Here is a 23,031-nt window from a genome sequence, read left to right on the forward strand (position 1 = left end):
CTGTGATTTCACGTAAATACACATATCAATGAGTAGGATGCAGATACCGATACCAGTATTGTGTGCCAGTACTCATACTCGTCAATGAGCTGCCGATACCAAGAGCCGATACCACTGTTTCTGTGCTGCCTCTTGTTTGACTCACAGCTCATCTCTCCACAGAGCAGCTCTGGACATAAAGCTGCACATTCACTGTTCTGCACATTAAACACAGCTGTGACACATGTGACTGTCACATGAAATATACAAATATTTAGGACTCTGTCAATAGTTCACAGAGGACATTAGCGCAGTGCTTGTGTTTACGATAGCAGCAGCTAACGTTGCTAAGTGTTGCTGATGATTATTTGCTTGTGCTGCAGTGTGACTTATTATAATTGACAAACATATTTAGCGACTGAGCGGGTTCAGAGCTTTTAAAAGACGCACAGCATGAACATAATGGACAAAGTGTGGACGTGGTAAAAGTAACAACAGTCACTGTTATGCTAACAGTGTTAGCAGTTAGCTCGGAACGGCCTATAAAGAGGAAGTGATAAATATTAAGATGCTACTACAATGATTTCAGTAGATACAATAAGAATTCTAAGATGAAATTAATTAGATTTACCACTATAATCAAACACATGTAAAAAATGTCTGAAACCGGTTTGTTTACTCAGTATCGGTGAGTTCTCAAAATGAAGTACTACTATGAAGTGGTATCTGTTTATCCCTATATGAGCATTCACAGAGCATTCAGGAGTCGTTCACAGGTCGTTTTTTCGTTCAGCAGATGTAACAGAGGTTTGTGTCATAATCAGTGTTGTTAATGTGACACAGGAGCAGTGACGCTTTAACTTCACTCACATCATCTGATGTTTAGAGGCAAAAGGATCAAACACAACCAAAAACAGACAGTGTAATAAACGGACTCACCTGCTGTCCTGAGGTGTGTCCTGTCTGTCTTCTGTCCCTCTGTGGTGTGTCCTGTCTGTCCTCTGCTGCTCTGAGGTGTGTCTTGTCTGTCTTCTGTCCCTCTGTGGTGTGTCCTATCTGTCCTCTGCTGCTCTGAGGTGTGTCCTCTGTCCCTCTGAGGTGTGTCCTGTCTGTCCTCTGTCCCTCTGATTTGTGTCCTGTCTGCACAATTATACACGTTCAGTTCCACTGTTTTTCTGCAGATACACTGGTGTAAAATGGTGGTATATTTCGAGTCTTCTCTGAAAAGTTCCTCTTTCTCAAAAACAATCTTCCTCTGGGCTCTTCATACATTGTCCTGTACTTTAGATAAATGTAACTTCACTAACTAAAGTTTTTTAGTCTGTAAAACCCCCATTCAAATGTCCCTCTGTTGCCTCAGTGCACCCACAGTTCACCTCAGGGGGAGGGGTCCTTCACACAGGTGTAAACACAGAGCTGTCCACACCACTGCCCGAATAAAAAAATGTATGCAGGACATATCTAGTTACTGAAAGTAAAACACATCTAATCATTTAAGAAGAATATGTAGACTAGTATAAACACCCGAGCACCGTTTAGTTTTCAGAAAAAAAACTTTCAAATCATTATTTTCAATATAAAGACATGGGCTCTTGGGGCTCTCTTGTGGCCTATATAATTCTATAGTTTAATATGTTTTTCTATAATTCTGTAATTTTATAATTCTAATTAATAAAATAAAAAAAAAAAAATTAATAGCTCCATGGCATAAGCCCAGAGGCTCATGGGAACCGGATGAATGGACTTCCAGTAAGTGCGCATGCGCAGCAGAAGACGACGACAGCAGCGCCAACTTTCAACAAGTGACTCAAATAACTCGCTTTTAGCGCAAAGTCCTCGTTTGTAGCTTCGTGTTTGTAATGATGAGATGTTAGTTTGTAATACAGACAGACATTTAATCAAACATGAGCTAGTTTCAGGGCTAGTTTGTGTTTATGGAGGATGGAGCAGGGAGCCACACTCAGGTAGGACACGTCTGGTCTGTGGCCTGTGTTTATGGAGTGACAGTGTTAAAGGAATAACAGGACTTGTACACAGTGTGGAGGAACATGAGGCTGCTCTGGACCTGCTCTGGACCTGCTCTGGACCTGCTCTGGACCTGCTCTGCTTCAGGGAATATAGGACATTTGTTCAGGAAAGACGTTTGATTAGAGAGGTGAGTGAGGACGCTGCTCTACCACAGGACTGTGTTTAACCCACAGACTGAGTGTATAAGACCTGCTTGGTGAACATTTGGTTTAAGATAACTGAAATATATTTTTTTCATCTTGCTTAGCTACTGAAGAGCTACACATTGATATACATTTTAATAAATTCTGTGTGAAATAATTGCATATTTTCTTCAGGATAACCAAACTTTATTTTTTTTCTTTCTTCTTCTTAACAGTATTAAACATACATCCTACATATTATTTCTTAGTAGTAATTGTTCACATAATGTAGAATCTAACATGTGTGCATGCACACACTATACATGATGATTAGTTAAAAGTAGATTTTTTTAAAAACATTGATCGTTTTGCAGGGGGCTAAGAAAAGTGAAGAAATCATATTCATATCATTTTCATTAGTAGTTCATGTGGCGTTTTGGCCACAGTTCTGTTATAAGGCTTCATATTTCACCTGCGCCCAGCTTTTATTCAGAATTATGGGCAAATTTGAGTAGAATCAATGTTATGATACAACAAGCATGTTACTGTTTGCAAGCGAGTGCTGTTTTGAGAGCAGATTCTTGGATGGCAGCAAGAGAACGTGCTCTTGCTGTTCTAGCTCATGATGGGGAGGAGGGTGTGGGTGTGGCTGTGGGGGTGTGAGCGGGGCGGTGTAGATGCACAGTGTTCACATATGCAATGTGTGTATCTGTGAAAAGAGACAGTGGGGATGATCCTGTACTGACCTTGGGGGGTAAGTAAAATTTATTTGCAGCTGTACAAAATCTTCAGATGGTGTTTGCTACCAAACCCTTTTTCTACCTTTCAACAAATGCAGCTAAAGGATTCTGAACAAGCCAAGCTGATCTATTTGAACTCAGAGACAAAGTAAGTTGAATGAACTGTTCTTTTGTCCATATTTATTAATTTTATTTTTAAATATATACTGGATGATGGTTAAAAAATAACAGATAAACATAGAGTATAGAGGTGTTAAGTGATGATGTCACTTCCGGGTCCAAACAGAAACTTCACAGCTGATTTCTAGGTTTGTTTTTGTTCCTTATTCATCAAACAAGAGACAAGCAAATTTAAACCATAGACTGTAGATAAAAATGGACATAGCTAACCTGCTAGCTGCCACGTTCCAAATAGAAAGTTAGCAAAGGGGCGCTTCTGGCTCCAATTCACTTTCTATTAAGAAACATTGCCCCTCTGTCCGTAACTGATGCTTTCAGACTTGTCATTTTGGTGTTAAAATGTTGGCATTAACCTGCTGTACATGATCGTTCAGAGGTTTTTATTTCACTATTTTAGTCCACTTCTTTATACAGTTTAACCACAAATTGTTTCGAATATGTAAAAAAAAAGAAGTAATAATCTATTATAACAGGATTACCAGTGAATATATCTCACTAACTGCTGGTCATCGCCAAGCTGATGGACCTGGAAGTGACATCACACTGAACAATACATCAATTTAGATTTTTTTTTAATGGTAAATATACATATCACATTATATTAAAATAACACTGTGTAACTTTCTGGCAGGGGCATATCACGTGCATGATTCTATGGAAATAAAAGGTTAAAACCATACTTCGGAACATTCTTCAAAGAAATGGCTGCATTTTAAGCCATGCTGTGGAATATTATCGAGGTTATGCATATGACATCACAACTTTATGAACTTTATAAAATGAGTGGCAACATTATATGAGTATCAATGGTGAGTAATGGCAAAAGACGAAGTTTAAATCTCTCAACTGGACAAAAAGTTGTAGGAGTGAAGACGTTTCGCTGCTCATCTAAGCCTCTTCAGTTCTGGTCAGATTGCTGTTGGACACTGCCTTATATCCATCTGAAGGGAGGGACTAACTAAACGGAAATTGTAAGCAGCTATTGTCTCCAGTCGCCTTAATGACCCAATTTAACCTTTAATGGCCCTCCTATGCTGGATCAGACCTGGACAACTGAGGGATTACACAGACAATGTTCAGTAATGGCATTTTCTCCTTCAACGCACAGCTAAAATGTGAAAGAAACAAACATTTTGTCCATTAAGCTGCCCGTAGTTCTGCTTTAGTTCAACTCAGCCAGGAATTTTGGGGAGCAGTTTTCGAATACAATGATGTCAGCACATAACCTCTATAAACAAAGGAACTATATCTAAGGCCAAATAAAAGTCAGATTTTTTGGAGATGCAAGGCAGCTCACAGTAAAGACACATGTTTTTCCCTGCAATAAAAACAACCAAAAGTAACAAACTCATTTGAACTAAAATGTTACATAGTGGTGCTTTAAATATATGTTGAACACATATACACAATTCAAATGTTTAATATATAACAGTATTTACATCTTTTATTTTTTACATTCAAGTTGTACAAATTTTATCAAACCTCTTTCTATATTTTGCAGGTTGCTGTCCACCTCGCAGGTGTCTTCTGCAGAGACCAAAGTTACTTTCATTATGAAGTACTTTTACTGGTAAAGTCCAACAATGATAATTAGGCAGTACAATACTCCTAGTGGCCTAATAACTTTTCATAATGACACAAAGAAAGATATTCAAGTATCTGTATTCATTCAAGTGTTGATGGGTTGTAGGAGTAGTGGTAGTAGTAGTAGGAGTAGTAGGACTAGGAGTAGTAGTTGTAGTAGGGTAGTAGTATTAGTAGTAGTTCTCATATTGGGTCTAGTAGTAGTACTACTTGTATTAGGAGAAGTAGTGGGAGTGGAAGTATGAGTAGTAGTAGTACTTATATTAGGAGTAGTAGTACTCATTAGGAGAGGGGTAGGAGTAGGAGTAATAGTAGGAGTAGTTGTAGTCATATTATGAGTAGTATTGGTAGTCGTCATAATATTAAGAGTAGTAAGAGTTGTAGTTAAAAAATAATCGTAACATTCTCACCTTAAGAGTGTTAATCTAAATGTGCAATTCTCCAAATGGACACTAGGAGGAGACACAATACAGAATCACATAACAACACATAACAGAACCTATAGCACTCACAGAGCACGAGCGTGTAAATGATTGGTAAATAAATCCAGTTAAACTTCCATTGAGACAAGCAAATTTCATCACCAGGCTAAGTTACAGGTCAAGTCAATGGAGAGGTGACCCTGCTCAATGTAAGAATTTTACCATGGTATTTTTCAACAATTAAAACACGTAATTCAATACATGTTTTTGATGAGGAAAGAACATCCCATATCATCCCATTTCACAAATCACATTCTATCATCTAAATAAAAAGTGTTTTTAGTTATTATTGTGCTATCAATATCTGTATGGAGTCTATTCCTTAGTATCGAAATTGAGTTTGAAATTTTAGTACTGTGACAACATTAATATGGATACATACATATTCACTATGGGGGCATAACTATACACACTAATAAAACACATTCAATTTCTTAACAAACTACCGGTAGTTATTTTTAATTTATTCTAACTTACATATTACAAATTCAATGCATAAAAAAACAACAGAAAAAAAAAAAACACAACAGTCCATTGGATTGTTTACAACACTCCCTCTGTGCGTTTACTCCTCCACACCACCAGGGCGGTCATGAGCAGCGTGACCAGGACGGGTATGCCAATGAAGGGCGCGAGGATGCTAGTGGGCGGGTCGTGCAGTAGCCGTCCCGTTAGCGCACAGTCGTGGAAGTAGTCACGGTGGATATCAGTGAAGAAACGGTCCACCTCGCGATTGGGCCAGAAACAGTCCATGAACAGGGCCACGTGGAAGGTGCAGTTTGTCACGTCCTCGTAAATACTGCAATAAAAGTAATAATAAGGTGTTAAAGTTGAGCTATGTAACTCTAGTGGGGGGTAAATGGGTTTAGCAAAACAATGAGCCAAATTATAATTTATAATTATTAAATGAAGCGTATGTAAGGTTCTGACTTTAAATTGCACAAACATGATCAGATACAAGGTAGACATGTTCAGATCAATTATAACTTTTACTGACAACAATTGTAGTTTATTCTTGAAGAGGAGGTATTACACTTACACTTACAGACACCATTTATGACCTGCTTATAACTCCATCCTCAGACCTAAATCTAACAACAAAAACAATAGAAATAGCCAGTGTGCTACTCGGTGAGAGCACCATTAGGGCCCTGAATTATTATGCCAAGTTTGACTTCAGGGCGCTATCACATTACAGTCAGCATTCATTTTGCTAATGGAACTATTCTGCACATCACATCAGGTTTGAAGTTGTAGTGTATTGTTTTGTATCTTGCTCTTATATATTTATGGACTATTGCAGTGTGGGAGCATGGGTGACATAGGCTTGTGGGCTGAGTTTTGGACAGAATCGTACTGCTAACTGTAAGTAGTTTTCGAATAGGGCTCGGGAGAGATCGCTAGATTACTCAAACATATGGATGACATTTAAAATCTCTTCAGGCATGTTTTTGGATGAAGAAACAACAAGGCCGAAAGCTCCAAAAAGTCAGTTTTGTATACCCCCCCTTTATTTACAAAAACACTGGGCATGATGTCCTAGTTGTCCAAGTATTTTTTCTCTTTTGGTTCCTCAAATTGGATAATGAAAGACTTATGGACTCAACGTTAAAATTCAGACTCACTCTGATCTGAATGGTCCTTACTTAAACCACGGCACCTGCGGCCAATCATGAATCAGTGCTAATGCAGCCTCTGCAGCTCAGTGAGTGAATTCGGGAGATTCTGAGCTTTAACATGAGGCCTGTCCATAAACTGAGAATGAGACAACCTTGTCTGTGTCCTCTATCTGCAGATTAAGGCTTTTACACAGGTTCAGTTGTGATTGTTATACCATTTTTGAAACTATAAGACAACAGGCTACACACAGCTCCTTTTAAGTTACAATATTGACTCTTTTTGCAATGTGTCACAACGATCCATTTATTGTGCCAAGCTAATGATCCACTGTGAACTTGAGCTTGTCTTTGAAATGTCCTTGGACGCTGGAGATTCCTGCTGTCAGGAAACAGTCAGAGCTGCGTGTCAAGTTACCACGGGCTTAACACTGCTAAATATACCAGCCGCGTGGAGCACTGGCATACCGCTATGCTAGCACCTCATGGCATTGCAACATAGTCCTGGTTCATGGAGACTGTTGGTAAAATGTATGAATGTTTTTTTTTTCCATATAAATTGTGCAACTATTTCCATGAATGTTACATTTTTATTTGCCCATTCCTTGAAAAGAAAATGTAATATCTGTTGTAGAATAAACTGTAGTAACGTGAAAAAGAAGAGGCATGGCACTGGATTTATAACGCGGGAGAAGTTTATTTACCATCATAACAGGACCCAGCACCCGGAGACATGAACCCTAAAAACACTCTGATCATCCATCCTAGTCCAGTACTGTCCAGTCTGGCTATGCTGCCATTGTGGGGAGGATTACCTCTGTTGATGCAGGATAAGATAACAAGGACTGAGCTGGCGGTGAGGGCCCTCGGTACAGCACAGAAATGGAATGTCTCTAACAATCTTCTTCTTGATATTCACCATGAATACCATTTAGAAAAGGAACATATTTATCCAGTAATAACATGATTATTTTATAAAGTATAGACAACTAGAGCTGCGTGATACCTGAAATGTTATAAATGTATATTTCCTATACTGATCTGTACTGGAGTTACTTTTTAATGGTGCATTTTTATACGTTCTTAATTTCATTCACACATGTTTAAATCAAATCCTGCATATTTAGGCTTGAGTTCTGGAGTTCTGAAAAGATTCTGTTCCACCTTGTGATGTCATGTGGTAATACAGGAAGTCCTCTACTGTGTTTTTAAACTCCATACACCTTCACTAGAATCATTTGGATAATTGCAGACCTGGAATTGCCAATCTCTACTGAACAAAAGATAAAACATAGCTGTTAACTTGAAAACTACCACTTTATGACATCACAAGGTGGAACAGAGCTTTTTAGCTTTGGGGATGTAGACAGACTAATAATAAATTACTAATATTACTCAAACGTGTGAATGAAACAAAACATAACTCTGGGTATTTTTTTTTAGGAGATAACAGCATTACAACATGGCTTAAAGCTCAAACAGTCAATTTCGCGTGACATAGGACCTTTAATGTCCAATCTGCCTCTGAGTTGATTGAGTGCAGGACATGTCCCTCATTTCCCTCCTCTCCCTCTTCTCACCACTCCACAGAGCTCACAAGTGTTTAAGCCAACCACCTCTGTGTTAAATAGTCTTAAAAATAGTCTAGGTTATTATTTCTGAGCACGTAGTGGATTAAGGTATTAAGTGCACTGCTGATGGAGATGAGCTGCCAAAAGCGTCACAAATATAACAACTCCTATGGGAAATAAGGTCAGTAATGGAAACATAAGGTATTGATCTGAAAACCTGAGTATCAATACCATAGACTGTATCTATAAATGGACATAGCTAGCTTCATTTGCTCTGGCTCTCATTCACTTTGTATTGCAACTACTGCTGTCAGGCTCGTCATTTTGGTCTTAAAATGTTCGTATTAACCCGCTCTACATGATCCTGGTATTTTTAGATTGCTATTGCTACTGCATAGCCCGCAAATCCACATTTAAACATTAATAACACACAAATCAGTCTCCTTCGCTTTCCGAGGTCGCTCCCACTAGCGTTAGCAACAGGTTTGATTGACAGCGTTGCAAAGCTCCCGCTCCCTGCTAAAACCGACGGTGTGGCTTTGCTCCGTATTGGCTCTTTGGTTGCTATGATACTTGCGGTGGTAATTCCAAATATGTGACTGCTAGCCTCGATGAGCTTCATTTGACTGGAGCTGAACGTTACGGGTGACGTCACACTCGCTAACCTCAGTGACCTCTCACCTCTTTACACAATCAATACCTACACTCATTTTGGTGTCAATATATCAATACTTAGGATTGATTTGAACAGCCCTATGGACAGGCATTGCTTTTAGTCCTACTCCTGTACTCCCTCAGCCAGCCTATACTTGTGTAACATGTACGCTACCGCTACATTTGCAAACTACTACTCCACCAATACAATTTTTTACATTTCTTTTGAATAACCCCACAACTACACTGAAACTAAAAACAACTATTGTTTACAGTTTATGTTTATAGGCTAGGTCTATTGTGCCAAACTAAGTGTGCACTGTGCCTCAGTCCTGCTGAGCATAATTATTCAGGCCCTAATGAGTGATTTCACACCTATTAGCATCCTGGCTAGCCCTATTGTTTTCTTTGTTTTGATTTGAGTTTGAGGATGGAGTTATACATTCGAGATAGGTGATTTCTAAGGCCCCCATTTTTGTTCAAGGAAGGATTACCCCTGCAAAAAAATTACTTAAAGTGGGACTAAACACCTAAACTTCACCCACAACCAATTTTAAATATAGCTGTTAAACTGGGCAGTACCTGGACGAACTAAAGAAGATAGTGAGGGTGGAGGAGGGGTGGGGTCTGGACATATGAGGAACACTGTGATTGGTCTAACAGGGATGCACACTTCAAACTCCGCCCCTACTGCCACGTGTTTGTAATCAGAAACACCTGGATGTAAGCTGGGCAGTTCTGCATGATGTCGCGTAGTACTTGAAATTGTACTGACAGCTGGAACCAGTACACACTCGGGTTTATGTTTTTGACCACAAATCTGCACATTTGTGAAGTTAGCACAAAAAAATGATTGGCCACATGGATTTGGATAATACTATGCTAGGCTAAAACACCCTACACAGTTATGTAGCAAAAAAAAGGTCGATTTAGGGTTTAGTTTCACTATAAAAATCTACTCCAAAAAGTACAATTACCCCAAATATCTCAATTACAGTAACGTAAGTATTTATAATTTGTTACTTTTACCCTTTAAAGCCAACCGCAGCATTCTTTCCTTACACTTGTACTGGACTATGTTTACTATGTGCGCTTAGAAACACCGGGAAATCAGGACCAAATGGAGAAGTTGGGATTTAAATGGATTTATCTGGTGGATTCAGTTACCTGTTAATATAATGTATACCTCATGTTGTTTTTACCAAATAGTGTTACTTTTTCCCCCCAAAGAAGTAGTATTTATCTAACTCATAGCTCTCACAAACCCTTTAGCACATTGTTAATATTCACATGCGTACATTTTTATTAATTCCGTTTTAAATCGGCAAAATACTATACATTAAAGGTGTCTTAAAAAACTTGGAAAAAAATGGATCTAGTTCATTTTAAACAGTTTGCAGTGGTCCAAAGTTATTCCTCACTTACCTTACACATTCTGAACATCCTAACTATTCACCGCGATGAGTTTATAAGGATTTTTCACAACTCTCAGAGACCAGAGCAGAGTTTTGCCGTGACGGTAAAGCAACAACTAGCATGCTAATGTGCACTTCCTGATTATCGGACAGTAAAACGCTGTGTAATTAGATGCAGACAGAACACAGCAGACGTATTTTGACCTTGAGAGCAGCTTAAACAAAATATATGTACTGGGGAAAGACACATTTTGCTCAGACACATGGGGAAAAATGTGCCCTTTTATTAGTACCATAACACCTAACCCTTACCTCGGTGAATAATTAGGATGCTCGAGATGTTTAAAATGAACTAGTTTTTCATATTTTAAAACAGTAAGGTGGACCTGGACATTCGCTTGCATTAACACCGGACAAACGTACCACGCTTTACGGGCTAACTGTGCTTTGTTCGCCCTAAAAATCAGGTACAGCGCCTTCCATAATATTTAACGTCCCCACATAAAACATACATATAAAACTGCAAAAATCACAGTCTTTATGAGGTCTTGCTTGTATGAATGCCGTGTGTGTGAGTGTCGGTGCCGCTCAGAGAGGCTAATGGAGCAGATTAGCAGCCTCACTTCTGCTAGATTGTCCCAAGGCAGCTGTGGTTTTAAAAGCATCCCACCAACACTAGTGTCGAGTGACTGAACAAAGACTACAGATTCCCTTACGCTGTATTATCAACCGAGTACCACCAAAGCTGTGCATATGAAGGTTTCCTCTGGGTAGCCTGGTTTCCCCTACCACTAAAAACATACAGCAGCCTCCCCATGGGACCCTGAGCATTAAATTCCAAATCTCAATGGAGCTATAGTGTTTAAATAAAGAATAAATAAATAAATGATTGTTCATGTCAAAATTAGGTCTTAAAGGGCCAGTACCCATGTATTTGATATACAGATGCACAGATATAATCTACAAGCAGCTCTTGAGGTCAAAGTAAGTCCGCTGTGTACTGTCTGCACGCCGTTTTGAAGTGTTTTAATGTCTGAGATTAGGAAGTGTTTGTTAGCATGCTAGTTGTTCTTAGTATTACTGTGAAGACAACACTCCGCTCTGGTTTCTGAGGGTTAAGAAAAGTGCTGAGAAACTCATCTGGGAGAATAATTAAGACGCTAAATACCATTTTACTATGTTTTATAAGTTTAAGTTTCTGAGTCCCCCCTCTCTTTGCTCTCTGCGCTAATTCACTCCCCCTTCAGAGCGCTATCACAACACAATCAGCGTGCATCCTGCTAATGAAACTACTGCACATCATAATGTTTTGTGTCCTGCTTTTTTATATCTATGGAGAATTGTCGTGTGGGAGCTTGCGTGTTCAAATAGGGCTCTGGAGAGATCGCTAGATTACTTAAACATGCATGGATTGACATCTAAAACCTCTTAAGGCAGGTTTTTGACGAGGCAACGTTATAACATGGCAGAAAGCTCAAAATTTTGCATAATACCGCCTGTTTAAACACTTAGAAAAAGAAAATTCTGGACAGTATTTGATAAAAAAAGTGGTCTTATATAAAGTGATATTTTTGTCAGTATTACTTATTGTGTTTACTGTTACGTCCATGACTCATACGGCGATTGGCAAAGCATTTGTTTTGAAGTATTCTGGGATAGGGCAAGTTACATGGCTGCGCTGCAACTGACTCCAAGTGGGCAACAACTGTGTCAATAATGGACTGGAATTACATCACAATGAAAAACAAACACACAAAGTCCAAGTAGTTCCGATTCATACTTCAAACTGAGTTGTTGTAGTAGAAGTGGTAGTAATGGTGATAGTAGTAGTAGTAGCTGTGGTGGTAGTGGTTGTAGTAGTGGTAGTAATGGTGATAGTAGTAGTAGTAGTAGTAGCTGTGGTGAGGGTGGTAGTAATGGTGATAGTAGTAGTGGTGGTGGTAATGGTAGTAGTAGTGGTAGTGCTAGTAGTAGTCGTGGTGGTAGTAGTAGTAATAGCAACAGTTGTAGTTGCGCTAGTAGTAATAATAGTGTTAGTAGTAGTAGTGGCAGTCTGATGTAGTGGTAGTAGTTGTGGTGGAATGAGTAGTAGTGGTAGTAGTGGTGTTGTAGTTTATGTAGTAGTAGTAGCAGTGGTAGTAATTGCTTGGAAGTAGTAGTTGTAGTAGTGGCAGTAGAGGTAGTAGTAGAAATAGCACGCGGAGTGTTAGTAGTATAATCCAATCTTCATTTCCAATTTAAACTAAAATGACATCTTAGTTGTTAATGACACTGTTGCTACAAAATAAAAATATTCCAGTCCCTTTTTACTCTATTGTTCCTCATACAATCCCGAAGTGTGACATTCCGGATCCAAATTAACGTATTAGCAAACAAAGCCGTACATTCCTTTCACTTCAGTATAGGCGGCCATACTACGCTAATTGGTGCTAGCTAGATCCATTAACTCATTCCTGTGTACATGCACGGCCCGTCACTCACCACTGGACATATTGTTCTGTCAAAGTAAATATTGTTTTTCATGCGTGAACTCACTCCATTGTATCGGGCCAGTTGCACCACAGTCGGCGGTCCAGAGAAGCCATGCCCTTGTGGAATTTAATCATGCAGTAGTCGCTGAGCATCTCCCGGTAGAATCCGTGGTTGCAAGCGGAGATGGAGGGCAGGAGTTGGGCTGAAAATGGAAAATTACAATGTGATTAGACTGGGGGATTTTCTTGTTTTATCCTAGTCTAATCCTGGTCTAGTCCTCGTCTAGTCCTCGTCTAGTCCTAGTTAAATCCCAGTTTTGATGGTGTGTGTGTGTGCAGCTGAAAATGTGCACTAGTCTAGGTAATATTTTTGTCCTCTACAAAAAAAAAACAAGACAAAGCAGCCTTTTATGGACAAAAATCGAATTGGCTAATCTCGTGGTTTAGACCTCTATAACAGGAGGGCACGCTGCCTGCTTGTCACCAGGAAGATAATATTCCTTTGCATGGAATGTTCCACAGTATGGCATTAATCTGACCACCAGAACAACTTACAGGGCAGATCTGTGGAGAGGCAGCCCCTTACTACGGACAGCATTTTGTTTTTAGCATAAAAAGACTCGTAATTTTAGACTGTATAAAGAAGCAAACAGGAGTGTGGCGTCACCCATAGCTCCAGTCAAATGAAGCTCAGGGAGGCTACGCGGTTACAGCGGCAAATTTGAAGTTGATTTGCCTATTTGGAACTTAGTCAATCAAACCTGATACTAACGCTAGCGGGAGTGACGTAAGGGAAAGAAGATTTGTCTGTTTTTAATGTTCATATTTTGATTTACGGACACAATGGTGAATAATGTATCATGTAGAGCGGGTTAATACAAACATTTTAAGAGCAATACGAAAATTTTAAGACCAAACCGACGAGCCTAACAGCAGCATTTATGAAGAGAGAGGTGACAGTTTTTCAATGTAAACTGAATTGGAGCCAGAGTCAGTGGAGCCGGAAGTGCTACCTACAGTATTTGGAATGCGGCAGCTAGTGCGTTAACTATGTCCATTTACATATACAGTCTTTGCTTGTAATTTTAAAAAGAGAGATAAGTTAGTTTAAAGTAATTTTCATAACGTTCAAGAAATAAGTAAAAGTATAGCCATCTAGTGTCTCCAAGTAGTATCTCCATGCTCCAGACTGTTGCTAACATGCTAGCATTGTTTTGCGAAGCACGTTGGCTCAACAAACAAGTGTCCATCCCGAGAAGTACAGCAGTTTATCAAAAGATCAAGTGAATATTCGGTGAGAAATAATTTCATGTTTATATCTGCGTTTTCGTCTCGTTCTTGCCTGAGTCTGAGTTGTCTCTTGTCCAGTCACCTTGGGAGCGTTGTGTAGCTCTTTTTAGCTAAAGACAGGAGAAGAGATCCAGACGCCCCTGGGAGCTCGTACCCTCCGGGGTCTGCTTCAGATGGGACGATACAGTTCACTTTAGACAACAGAGACACTTTTGGATTGTACCGATCTCGTCCAAGTCATACCGATGGAAACAAACCAAAACAGATTGCTTCATTTTACAGATAATTGGAGCTTTTTTTATGAGTTAATAATTGCACAGAGCCTCTCAGAAAAGCTACGTCGTCCAATTTTAAAAACATAAAATAAAAGAACAAAACAAATGACACTGAAATACATTAAAAAGCGTATAGATTTTAAGACCTCAAACAGGCTGCACTGGACAGATAAGACCCTCCATTATATCCCCTGGTCCTGCTTTGTTTGAACTGCCCCTGTATCTATACACATGTCGTCAGGGAGTCATCACAGGAAACGAGCCTCCTCCATTTTGTTAACGTGTAAACATGAACCATTGAAACAGATAAGGCACTGATGCTAATACGCTCACAGTTTACAATAATGCAACATTCCACACCGCTATGAGAAATATTTGTCACATCATTGGAGACCGGGCCTTTGAAACGCCCGTGGACCACTATGGAACCTACCTGGACCACTGAGGGATTACACGGATATAAGGGAATCAGAGAAAGTACTACAATTTAAAATTAAAATGACGTTCTAGTATTGTGTCAGCGCTAGTAATGTTAGTTTTTCTGCAATAATCACGTTATTTTTTTGCTGGGAATGTTCCACGGTATGGTGTTAAATGCATTTATCTCCATGGAGACAAGCAGGCGACGCCACCAGACCAAGCTACGGGTCAGATCTGGGGAGAGGTGACCGCATTCACACTGAGAACGCATTTTGATTGTAGTTTTGAATGCAGTTTGATTTTTTTTTCCCCAGCCAAAATAAATGAATAAATTAATAATAACAGTAAGTAAGTACAGATACCAGTGCAAAAAAAGTATTCAAGTAAAAGTATGACATGAAAAAATCTGTTTAAGTAAAAGTATTTAAGTAACTGGAAATCTACTTAAAGAGTAAAAAGTTAAACTATTTCGCGCAGATTTTGAGCTTTTTTGTTTGCTCAAATTATGAACGTGTTAAAAATAAACTCTTCACTTTCCAGCAGGTTTCAAACGATCTTAAAATATACTTTTACTTTTCAGTCCTGTTCAAAAATGTAGTGGAGTAGAAAGTACAGATACCTGCTCTTAAATGCAGTGGAGTAGAAGTAAAAAGACTTTAAAATCTACTTCAGTTCAAATTTTAGGTATCTGTGCTTTGCTTAGGTACAGTACTTTACTACTTTTACTTTGTTACGCTCCACCGCTGAGAACTACTACTACTCTGAAACCTTTAAGTATACTCTTTCGAAAACTCAGCCCTTTGTTTCATAACGGGCGATGAATTTAAAACCCATCGCTGAACACTCTGTGAAAAAGTAAGTTGGCCATCGCATCTGTCAGAAGAGAGCAACACTGTAAGAAATGTATTTATAAGGACACTACCTCAGACTGCCTGAATATCTTACTTGTTTGTTGAACTTTGTTACGGGAACATTTAGAACAAGATCTCATGACAGTTTAAGTCTAAGGACCAACTGCACCAGAACTGAGCTGGGAAAAGGGGATTTTAGCTGGAATATAGTTCAAGGACAAGCCAAACTAACTGGATACAGGTGCACTTTAATAATCTGGTGATAAACATTTATACTCACACTACTCCTGTTTTGAATGTTTTAAATGGACCTATGACCCAAATAGTACTTAAATTATTAAGTCTTTCATTTAATATGTAGAACAAATGTATCTAGATTAATTGAAAATATATTTTTAGTGAATGGATGGCGTGGTAAAAATGGTAGAACTTCTATAGAATTTTGTAGTTCTGTTTTCACTGTTATGTTCTATCTTTCTTTATCAACCACAAAACCTATATTTTTCCCGATAATACTGCAGCTTAGTAGTAGTAGTTGTAGTAGTAGTAGTTCTCAGCGGTGGATCGTAGCAAAGTAAAAGTAGTAAAGTACTCTACCTAAGTAAAGCACAGATACCTAAAATTTGAACTTAAGTAGATTTTAAAGTCTTTTTACTTTTCCTGCACTACATCTTAGAGCAGTTATTTGTACTTTCCACTTACTACTACATTTTTGAACAGGACTGAAAAGTAAAAGTATTTTTTTATGATCGTTTGAAACCTGCTGGAAAGTGAAGGGTTTATTTTTAACATAATTTTCATAATTTGAGCAAACAAAAGACCTCAAAATCTGCGCAAAATACTTTGACTTTTTACTCTTTAAGTACATTTTCAAACAGGTGCTTGATTTTTTTCATGTGATACTTTTACTTGAGTACTTGTTTGTCCTTGTATCTGTACTGTAATCGACTACTTCGTCCACCAACAGTAGTTCTCAGCTAGAAGAAGGACCAACGTACCCATGGGTAAGACGGTGGTACGTTGCTGGGAGATGACGGCTGGGTACCACTATTCTATGACATTACATGAAAGTGCAGTATAAATTCCCCACTGTTTCTTTAAATTCTTCAGTAAATCTATACCTCCAAATAAGGAACTGTATTTACGTCTATAAACTTCATACAGATGGCTTTGATTGGCCCATTTGTAAACACTTGTAAAACTGGACTAGCAAACGAAAGCTACAGTATGTAACAGCTCCAGAAAACGGATGAAGATAGAGTAGGTTCTTTCTCATTAATTAAAGCTGTACTACGGAACTTTCCCTTTGTCTCCATGGAGATATTATTGCTTCGAATGGAGCGCTCCACTGTATGATTATAAAAAAAACATCTTGCATTGATTCTGCTACTGCTATTTTACTGCTAAAAGCTCTTCTCCATAGACCTAAACTGTAACTTAGCTCGGTTAGATAGACATATTTTAAAGCCAAACTGCGCAACATTACAGGCAAAGCAATCACATCTCCACGGAGACGACCAGAAAAGTTACATTGTGAACCGTAAATTTCTTGTAGTATAGTTAGTAGTTGGCAGTTTATCAAATACGACTTTTTCAAACAACCGTGTCAAAGTTATGGGAACATTTTTAGCATTTTTGTCGCCAAGGTCACCAGGCCATAAAAGCCTAAAGTCTACATGTAACTTTTTGCAGTACAGTCCATTCTAGTGGTACTGATAATGATCCACCTGCTCAACACCGGATACAGTTGTTGAGAAGAATACACACAAGACCATTAGTACTAAATATATAAGAGAAGTATTTTTAACATGACTATTTGGTTCCAAGTTTACATTTATGTTTGAATCTACAGAGATAATGAGCTCTATGTGTGTACAAATATTTGATACAGTATTTCATTTGGTTTTGCTTTCCAGATTCTTTCTAAATGTGAGAAGAAACATTTGCAATATGTTTTTGATTGAACATTGTTTTGAATAAAGATCAAAACTGATTAAAACTGATGTGTTCCACCTCAAATGAATCGACCAATACAGTGTTTTAATAATGTGAAGTGAAATGGGCTCTTTGAAACTATAAAGGTTATATAAATGTATTCATGTGTATAAAAATATAAAATGGGTATTTTTGAAAACTACTACTACTACTAGTACTACTACTGCTACTATTACCACTACAACTACTACAGGTACTACTACCATTACCACTACAACTCTGACTGCTACTACAACTTTTACTATTACTACTACTGCTGCTGCTACTGCTACCACACCCACCACACTACTACTACCACTACCACTATTACTACTACTACTACTACTACCACCACCACTACCACTATTACTACTACCACTCCTACTGCTACCACCATTACTACTACCACCATTACTACTACCACCATTACTACTACTACTTGTACCACCACCTATATTACCACCACTACTACCATTACAACAACAACTACTACTACTACTATTACTACTACCACTACTAGTACTACTACTATTACTACTACCACTACTAGTACTACCACCACTATTACTACCACCACTACCACTACTACTACTACTACTTCTACCACCACAAATATTATTATTACTACCATTACTACTAATATCACTACTACCACTATTACTACTACTACTTCTGCCACCACCAATATTACTACTATTACCACCATTACAACTACTACTGCTACTACCACTATTACTACTACTACTTCTGCCACCACCTATATTACCACCACTACTACCATTACAACAACAACAACAACAACAATTACTACTATTACTACTACTACTATTACTACTACCACCACTACCACTACTACTACTACTACTGTTACTACTAATACTACTTCTACCACCACCAATATTACTACTATTACCACCATTACAACTACTACTGCTACTACCACTATTACTACTACTGCTACTACTACCACCACAGGTACTACAGCTGTTACTTTTATTAATGATATATACAGTGATGAAAAGCATATCGGTTCGGGACATTTTATTAACATGTTAATACCAAGTGTCCAGTCATGTGGGATTAATGTCGGATTACGCATTAATTACGCACAAGTACCTAGAAAAACAACACTTTGCATAACACCTGGAGATAAACATCAGATATAAAAAAATAGTCTCTACATATTTGAATGTTACACGGAAAAAACCCGTCTCACCTGCTACGAACAGAACGAGTCCCGCTCTCAGCCACGACGCGCGGCTCGGCTCCATTGTGGCACCGGGGACTCTGCGCTCACTGTCCGGTCTCCAACTAGATCATCCCCACCTCCAAAAGCTTCACTCCGTGCTTCTACCCACGAGTGCGCGCTGTTGGAAAGCCTAAACCGCGTGCGTAAAGCAGGTCCGTGCGTAAAACAGGTCCGTGCGTAAAGAGGTTTTCCCCTTCGCCTTGAACCACTGGCGCAGACAGACACGATCCTGGCTCCGAGCGCAGTGGATCTATTGATAGAAGCCGGTCATCTGATCCTCTGCCCCGGCTGCTCAGAGGGAAGAGATGACTCAAATTATTTCAACACCTCACAATTTAGACAAAATAATGTTGTTGAATGTGGTGAGCCATGGAAAGTCGGACATTTAAAGCTACATTATGCAACTTTTAGCCAAAAAAAGACTAAAATTGCTATTATTGCACTGTAAACAAACCTGCGCCCTAGTATCAGCGCGCTTGTATTTCCACAAACCTGACTCTTATTTGGCCTGGAGTTGGGCCTGTTTGTGGTTGTTTCCATGGAAATGTTATTCCTTTGGCTATAATATTCCACAGTATGGCATAAAACGTATGCCATACTGTGGAATATGTTGACAACTATTGTTTTAACCTTCCCATTGCATGGAAACATGAAGGAGACGTGTCACCTCCAGAAAGTACGTTTTAAGCCACATATGTCAAACTCAGGCCCAGGGGCCAAATCTGGCCCGTGATGTAATATATTTGGCCCGTGAGATATATACATATAAAATATGCATGAGAGCTGGCCCACCGGTATATAGCTCATGTACCACTAATACTACAAATCCCAGAATGCTTTTCTAATATACTGGAGTGTAGTCTAGCCTGGCAAGTACCTCTCCTTTTCTGTTGACACTCATTAGCAACCAAGCTACTAGTCACCTTGGCAAAATTAATTACTACAGAGAGACACATAATTTATTTTCTTTTATCTTTTATTACAAATTTAATTTCCTTCTGTAATATCAAGCTTGAGTTGTTCCAGATTTTGTGTTTAAGCAAAACTAAAGTTTGTTTCCATATGAAAAGCTACATATCAGGTGCAGCCAATTTTCCAATAAATATTGAGCTTGGCCCGTGAATTCCTCAGTTTTTAATTTTGTCCCACTGTCACTTTGAGTTTGATATCCCTGCTTTAAGCTTTAATAACACCACATGATTTTTGTTTTTGTTTTTATCAATTGAAACACACACGCAAACACAGATTGGAACAGCAATACATCTGGTTGAAAAATCAAGGCTCTACTGAAGAAAAAGTAGCTGGGTTTGCGTAACAATAATATAGAAAGTGGTTATGTGACATTAAATGATGTTTAGGTTTTCAAACATACTCTTACTATCCGATACCCTCTGTGCATATTTCTCTTATCTTATCCAATAATTTACATATATTATCATTGTGTTTTTTATGATTGAATTCAGTCTAAACAATTACATCAAGGCGTAAAAAATAAGTGTTCCATGTTTGTGTATTGTCGTAGATGAATCAAACACAGAAACACAGAGAACACAGTACAGTAAAGTGACACAGTCTGTTTGGATCTGGACAGTGTGAAGACTTTGTCCAGGAAAAGACGCTCCGCTCTGTGTTTGTGGAGACAGATAAAAACACATGATTACAACAGGTTTATCTCTCTTTTACTGTGCACATGTAAATATAGTGATAGCATTTATTACTGTCTAATACAATAATGAACTGCAGAAAGAACGCTCACCATGTCATTCTCTGTATCTGTTTCAGACAAAGACAAAACTTCGAAGATCAACCAAACCACAGTCCGCTCATGAACGCAGTAAGTGCACCAAAAATAACTGATATTTGCAGAAAAGTGCTGCACAAAGTCACTAAACATCACCTGTAATACGGTTTAGCTCGGCAGCAGCTACACCAGCGCTCTGGATATCACTCTTTCATGTTTGCAGACTCCGTGGAGGCAATTTGAAGCCAGAAAGTGTGGAAAATCTTTTAAAAAACCTCCAACTTTACCTCCAAAACAGCTCCCATAATCCACCTGCTCCACACTGCAGAGGGAGGGGAATTCCCAGTTGTGTTTTCTCCCTTTTCTGCCTCTGTAAGACTTAAACATGCCAACATTGTAAATACGTCACGCTGATGTTGTTAGATTTGTTTTTGCAGTTTGAGCAGCCCCACTTACACTATTTTTTTCAGTGTAGAAGTAAATTGGTCACCAGGTTCAAGACATTCATTTATTTAAGTTATTTGTAAATGGATTTCACACTAATCATTAAAAAAACAAAAACAAACACAGACATTTTATGAACACAGAAAGTCTTATATTTAAGCTTTTCTTTCTTAGTTTTAGCTATTTCTATTCTATTGACAAAGATTATCCAAAATGAGACTCCATTGATGTCTTGAGGTTTTTATAGGGACGTGCTGCCCCCTGGTGTGCGTCTGCGTCAGTGCACGTTTTATCCTCTCCACTGGACCAAAAGCTGGGTTTATGGGCTCTTAAAAAAAAAAAAAAACATGGAAAAAAAAGGAATGAAAAGAAATGAAATTAAATAAAAAAAACATAAAAATAAAAAAAAATAAAAAATATTAAAATAAAATAACAATGGGGAAAAAAATTAATAAATAAATACAAATAAAAATGACATGACATGACATTAAAAAAAAACCAAAATATCTAAATATAATTAACAGTAGCTCAATTGCTAATAGGTTGGTCCACTGATCCGAAGGTTGACGGTTCGAATCCTGCTCTCGACATAAACATCACTGGCTGAGCGGCCCACAGGTTAGCAGTGCGATTCTACCTCTCACAGATGAATGCTGTTGTTGTGTCCTTGAGCAAGACACTTAACCCACCTCGCCCCCAGTGTCTCCATACACTGCTACACTGCTGTGTGTGAGTGGTTCCTTGATGTAAAGTGCTGTGACCTGTGAGTGCCTTGAAAGTGCTGTATAAAACTGTGACCATTTACCAAAATAACAGCTGAACAGCTTTAAACATGAGCATTCACATATCAGCTGCTTCTGGGCCTCATGAGGTCACACTGTGGAACATTCCCCGCAAAGTAATAGACACTCAAGTAATGGATGGACCTCCAGAAACTTACACAGTGCATCTTTAACTAGATAAGCCCTACTATCCCTGATCATTTATTTACAATGGGCACTTAAGATTTGTTATGTTATGTTATTACTGTACTTCAGAATTTCAATTAGACTAGTTAACTCAAATACTAATTAAGTTATCCCAAATTCCATCTGTATTTTCGCATCTAATATGTGAACAAAATGAAACAGGCCTGCAGCAAAAAACGTCACATGGACCCCCCTTTAACATAAATGAATAGGATTAAGGTCCAACTCTGGGCCCTAAAACCCTGGGACCCGGGACAAGAGACTCCTTCGTCCCCCCGTCCACTCCCCTGGTTACATTTACTTGAACTGAATTGAAAACCACCACACTTTGATGATTTGCATGTTGAGTTTGAGCTCAACTCTCATTCATGCATTCTTCTTCATCTCCCCTTGAGGGCGCCAGAGTACACCAGATCGCCCCTCTCCTGTCTCCCCTCTCCATAAACCTCTTTTCTTTTCTTTTTGTGTTCCTTTTCCCAGATAATCCCAGTGCTCACTCATCCCCCTCTCCATCCTCCTCGCCTCACAAACCGTTGTCATGGCAGTGTATCAGGGTTTCACTCAGAGACGACTGTAAAACGTGACTATAGAATTCAGATATATATGCGTGGTATGGAGCAGATCTATGGAACGTCGTCAAACTTTATCAGCTGTGGTGCGCCCCCAGGTTGATTTGGGCTCTTATTGGGGGCTACTGTGAAATGAGGGTCTTGTATTGCCTATAATTATGTCCAAGAGATGGTAATAACATTGGAAAATAAAATAACAATAAAAAAACATACAAAAATAAATACATAAAATAAATAAAATAATAATAATAATAATCTTTATTTCTTTAAAATGTATTTAACTAGAAAAAATCCCATTGAGATTAAAAACCTTTTTCCTTTGGCCAAGAGGCAGTAGTTCACCACATCATTACAACATATGTATATGTACAACAATAAAATAACATAATAAACTGAATACAAAAAAAA

The 23,031-nt window shown here is 38.6% G+C and overlaps 1 protein-coding gene across 1 annotated transcript; it reads right to left on the reverse strand.

Annotated features, from left to right (window-relative positions):
* Positions 1-3,041: 3,041 nt before the first annotated feature.
* Positions 3,042-19,032, reverse strand: LOC117382463 (receptor activity-modifying protein 1-like). The gene is made up of 3 exons (XM_033979650.2): positions 18,869-19,032; positions 12,907-13,045; positions 3,042-5,914 (listed from the first exon to the last, which is right to left on the reverse strand). The coding sequence occupies exons 1-3, from the start codon at positions 18,921-18,923 to the stop codon at positions 5,659-5,661; spliced, it is 450 nt and encodes a 149-aa protein (XP_033835541.1). The 5' UTR covers positions 18,924-19,032; the 3' UTR covers positions 3,042-5,658.
* Positions 19,033-23,031: the final 3,999 nt, after the last annotated feature.

Source organism: Periophthalmus magnuspinnatus, chromosome 2 (genome assembly GCF_009829125.3).
Source record: "Periophthalmus magnuspinnatus isolate fPerMag1 chromosome 2, fPerMag1.2.pri, whole genome shotgun sequence".
Taxonomy (NCBI): Eukaryota; Metazoa; Chordata; class Actinopteri; order Gobiiformes; family Gobiidae; genus Periophthalmus; species Periophthalmus magnuspinnatus.

Bases quoted from the DNA above. Each gene is read 5' to 3' on its own strand.
- LOC117382463 (XM_033979650.2), bottom strand. From the start codon at position 18,923: ATGGAGCCGAGCCGCGCGTCGTGGCTGAGAGCGGGACTCGTTCTGTTC. The intron at 13,046-18,868 runs GTGAGACGGGTT...TTCCATTTTCAG, and splicing joins ACTCGTTCTGTTCGTAGCAG to CCCAACTCCTGCCCTCCATC. The intron at 5,915-12,906 runs GTGAGTTCACGC...CTTTTATTGCAG, and splicing joins AACTGGCCCGATACAATGGA to TATTTACGAGGACGTGACAA.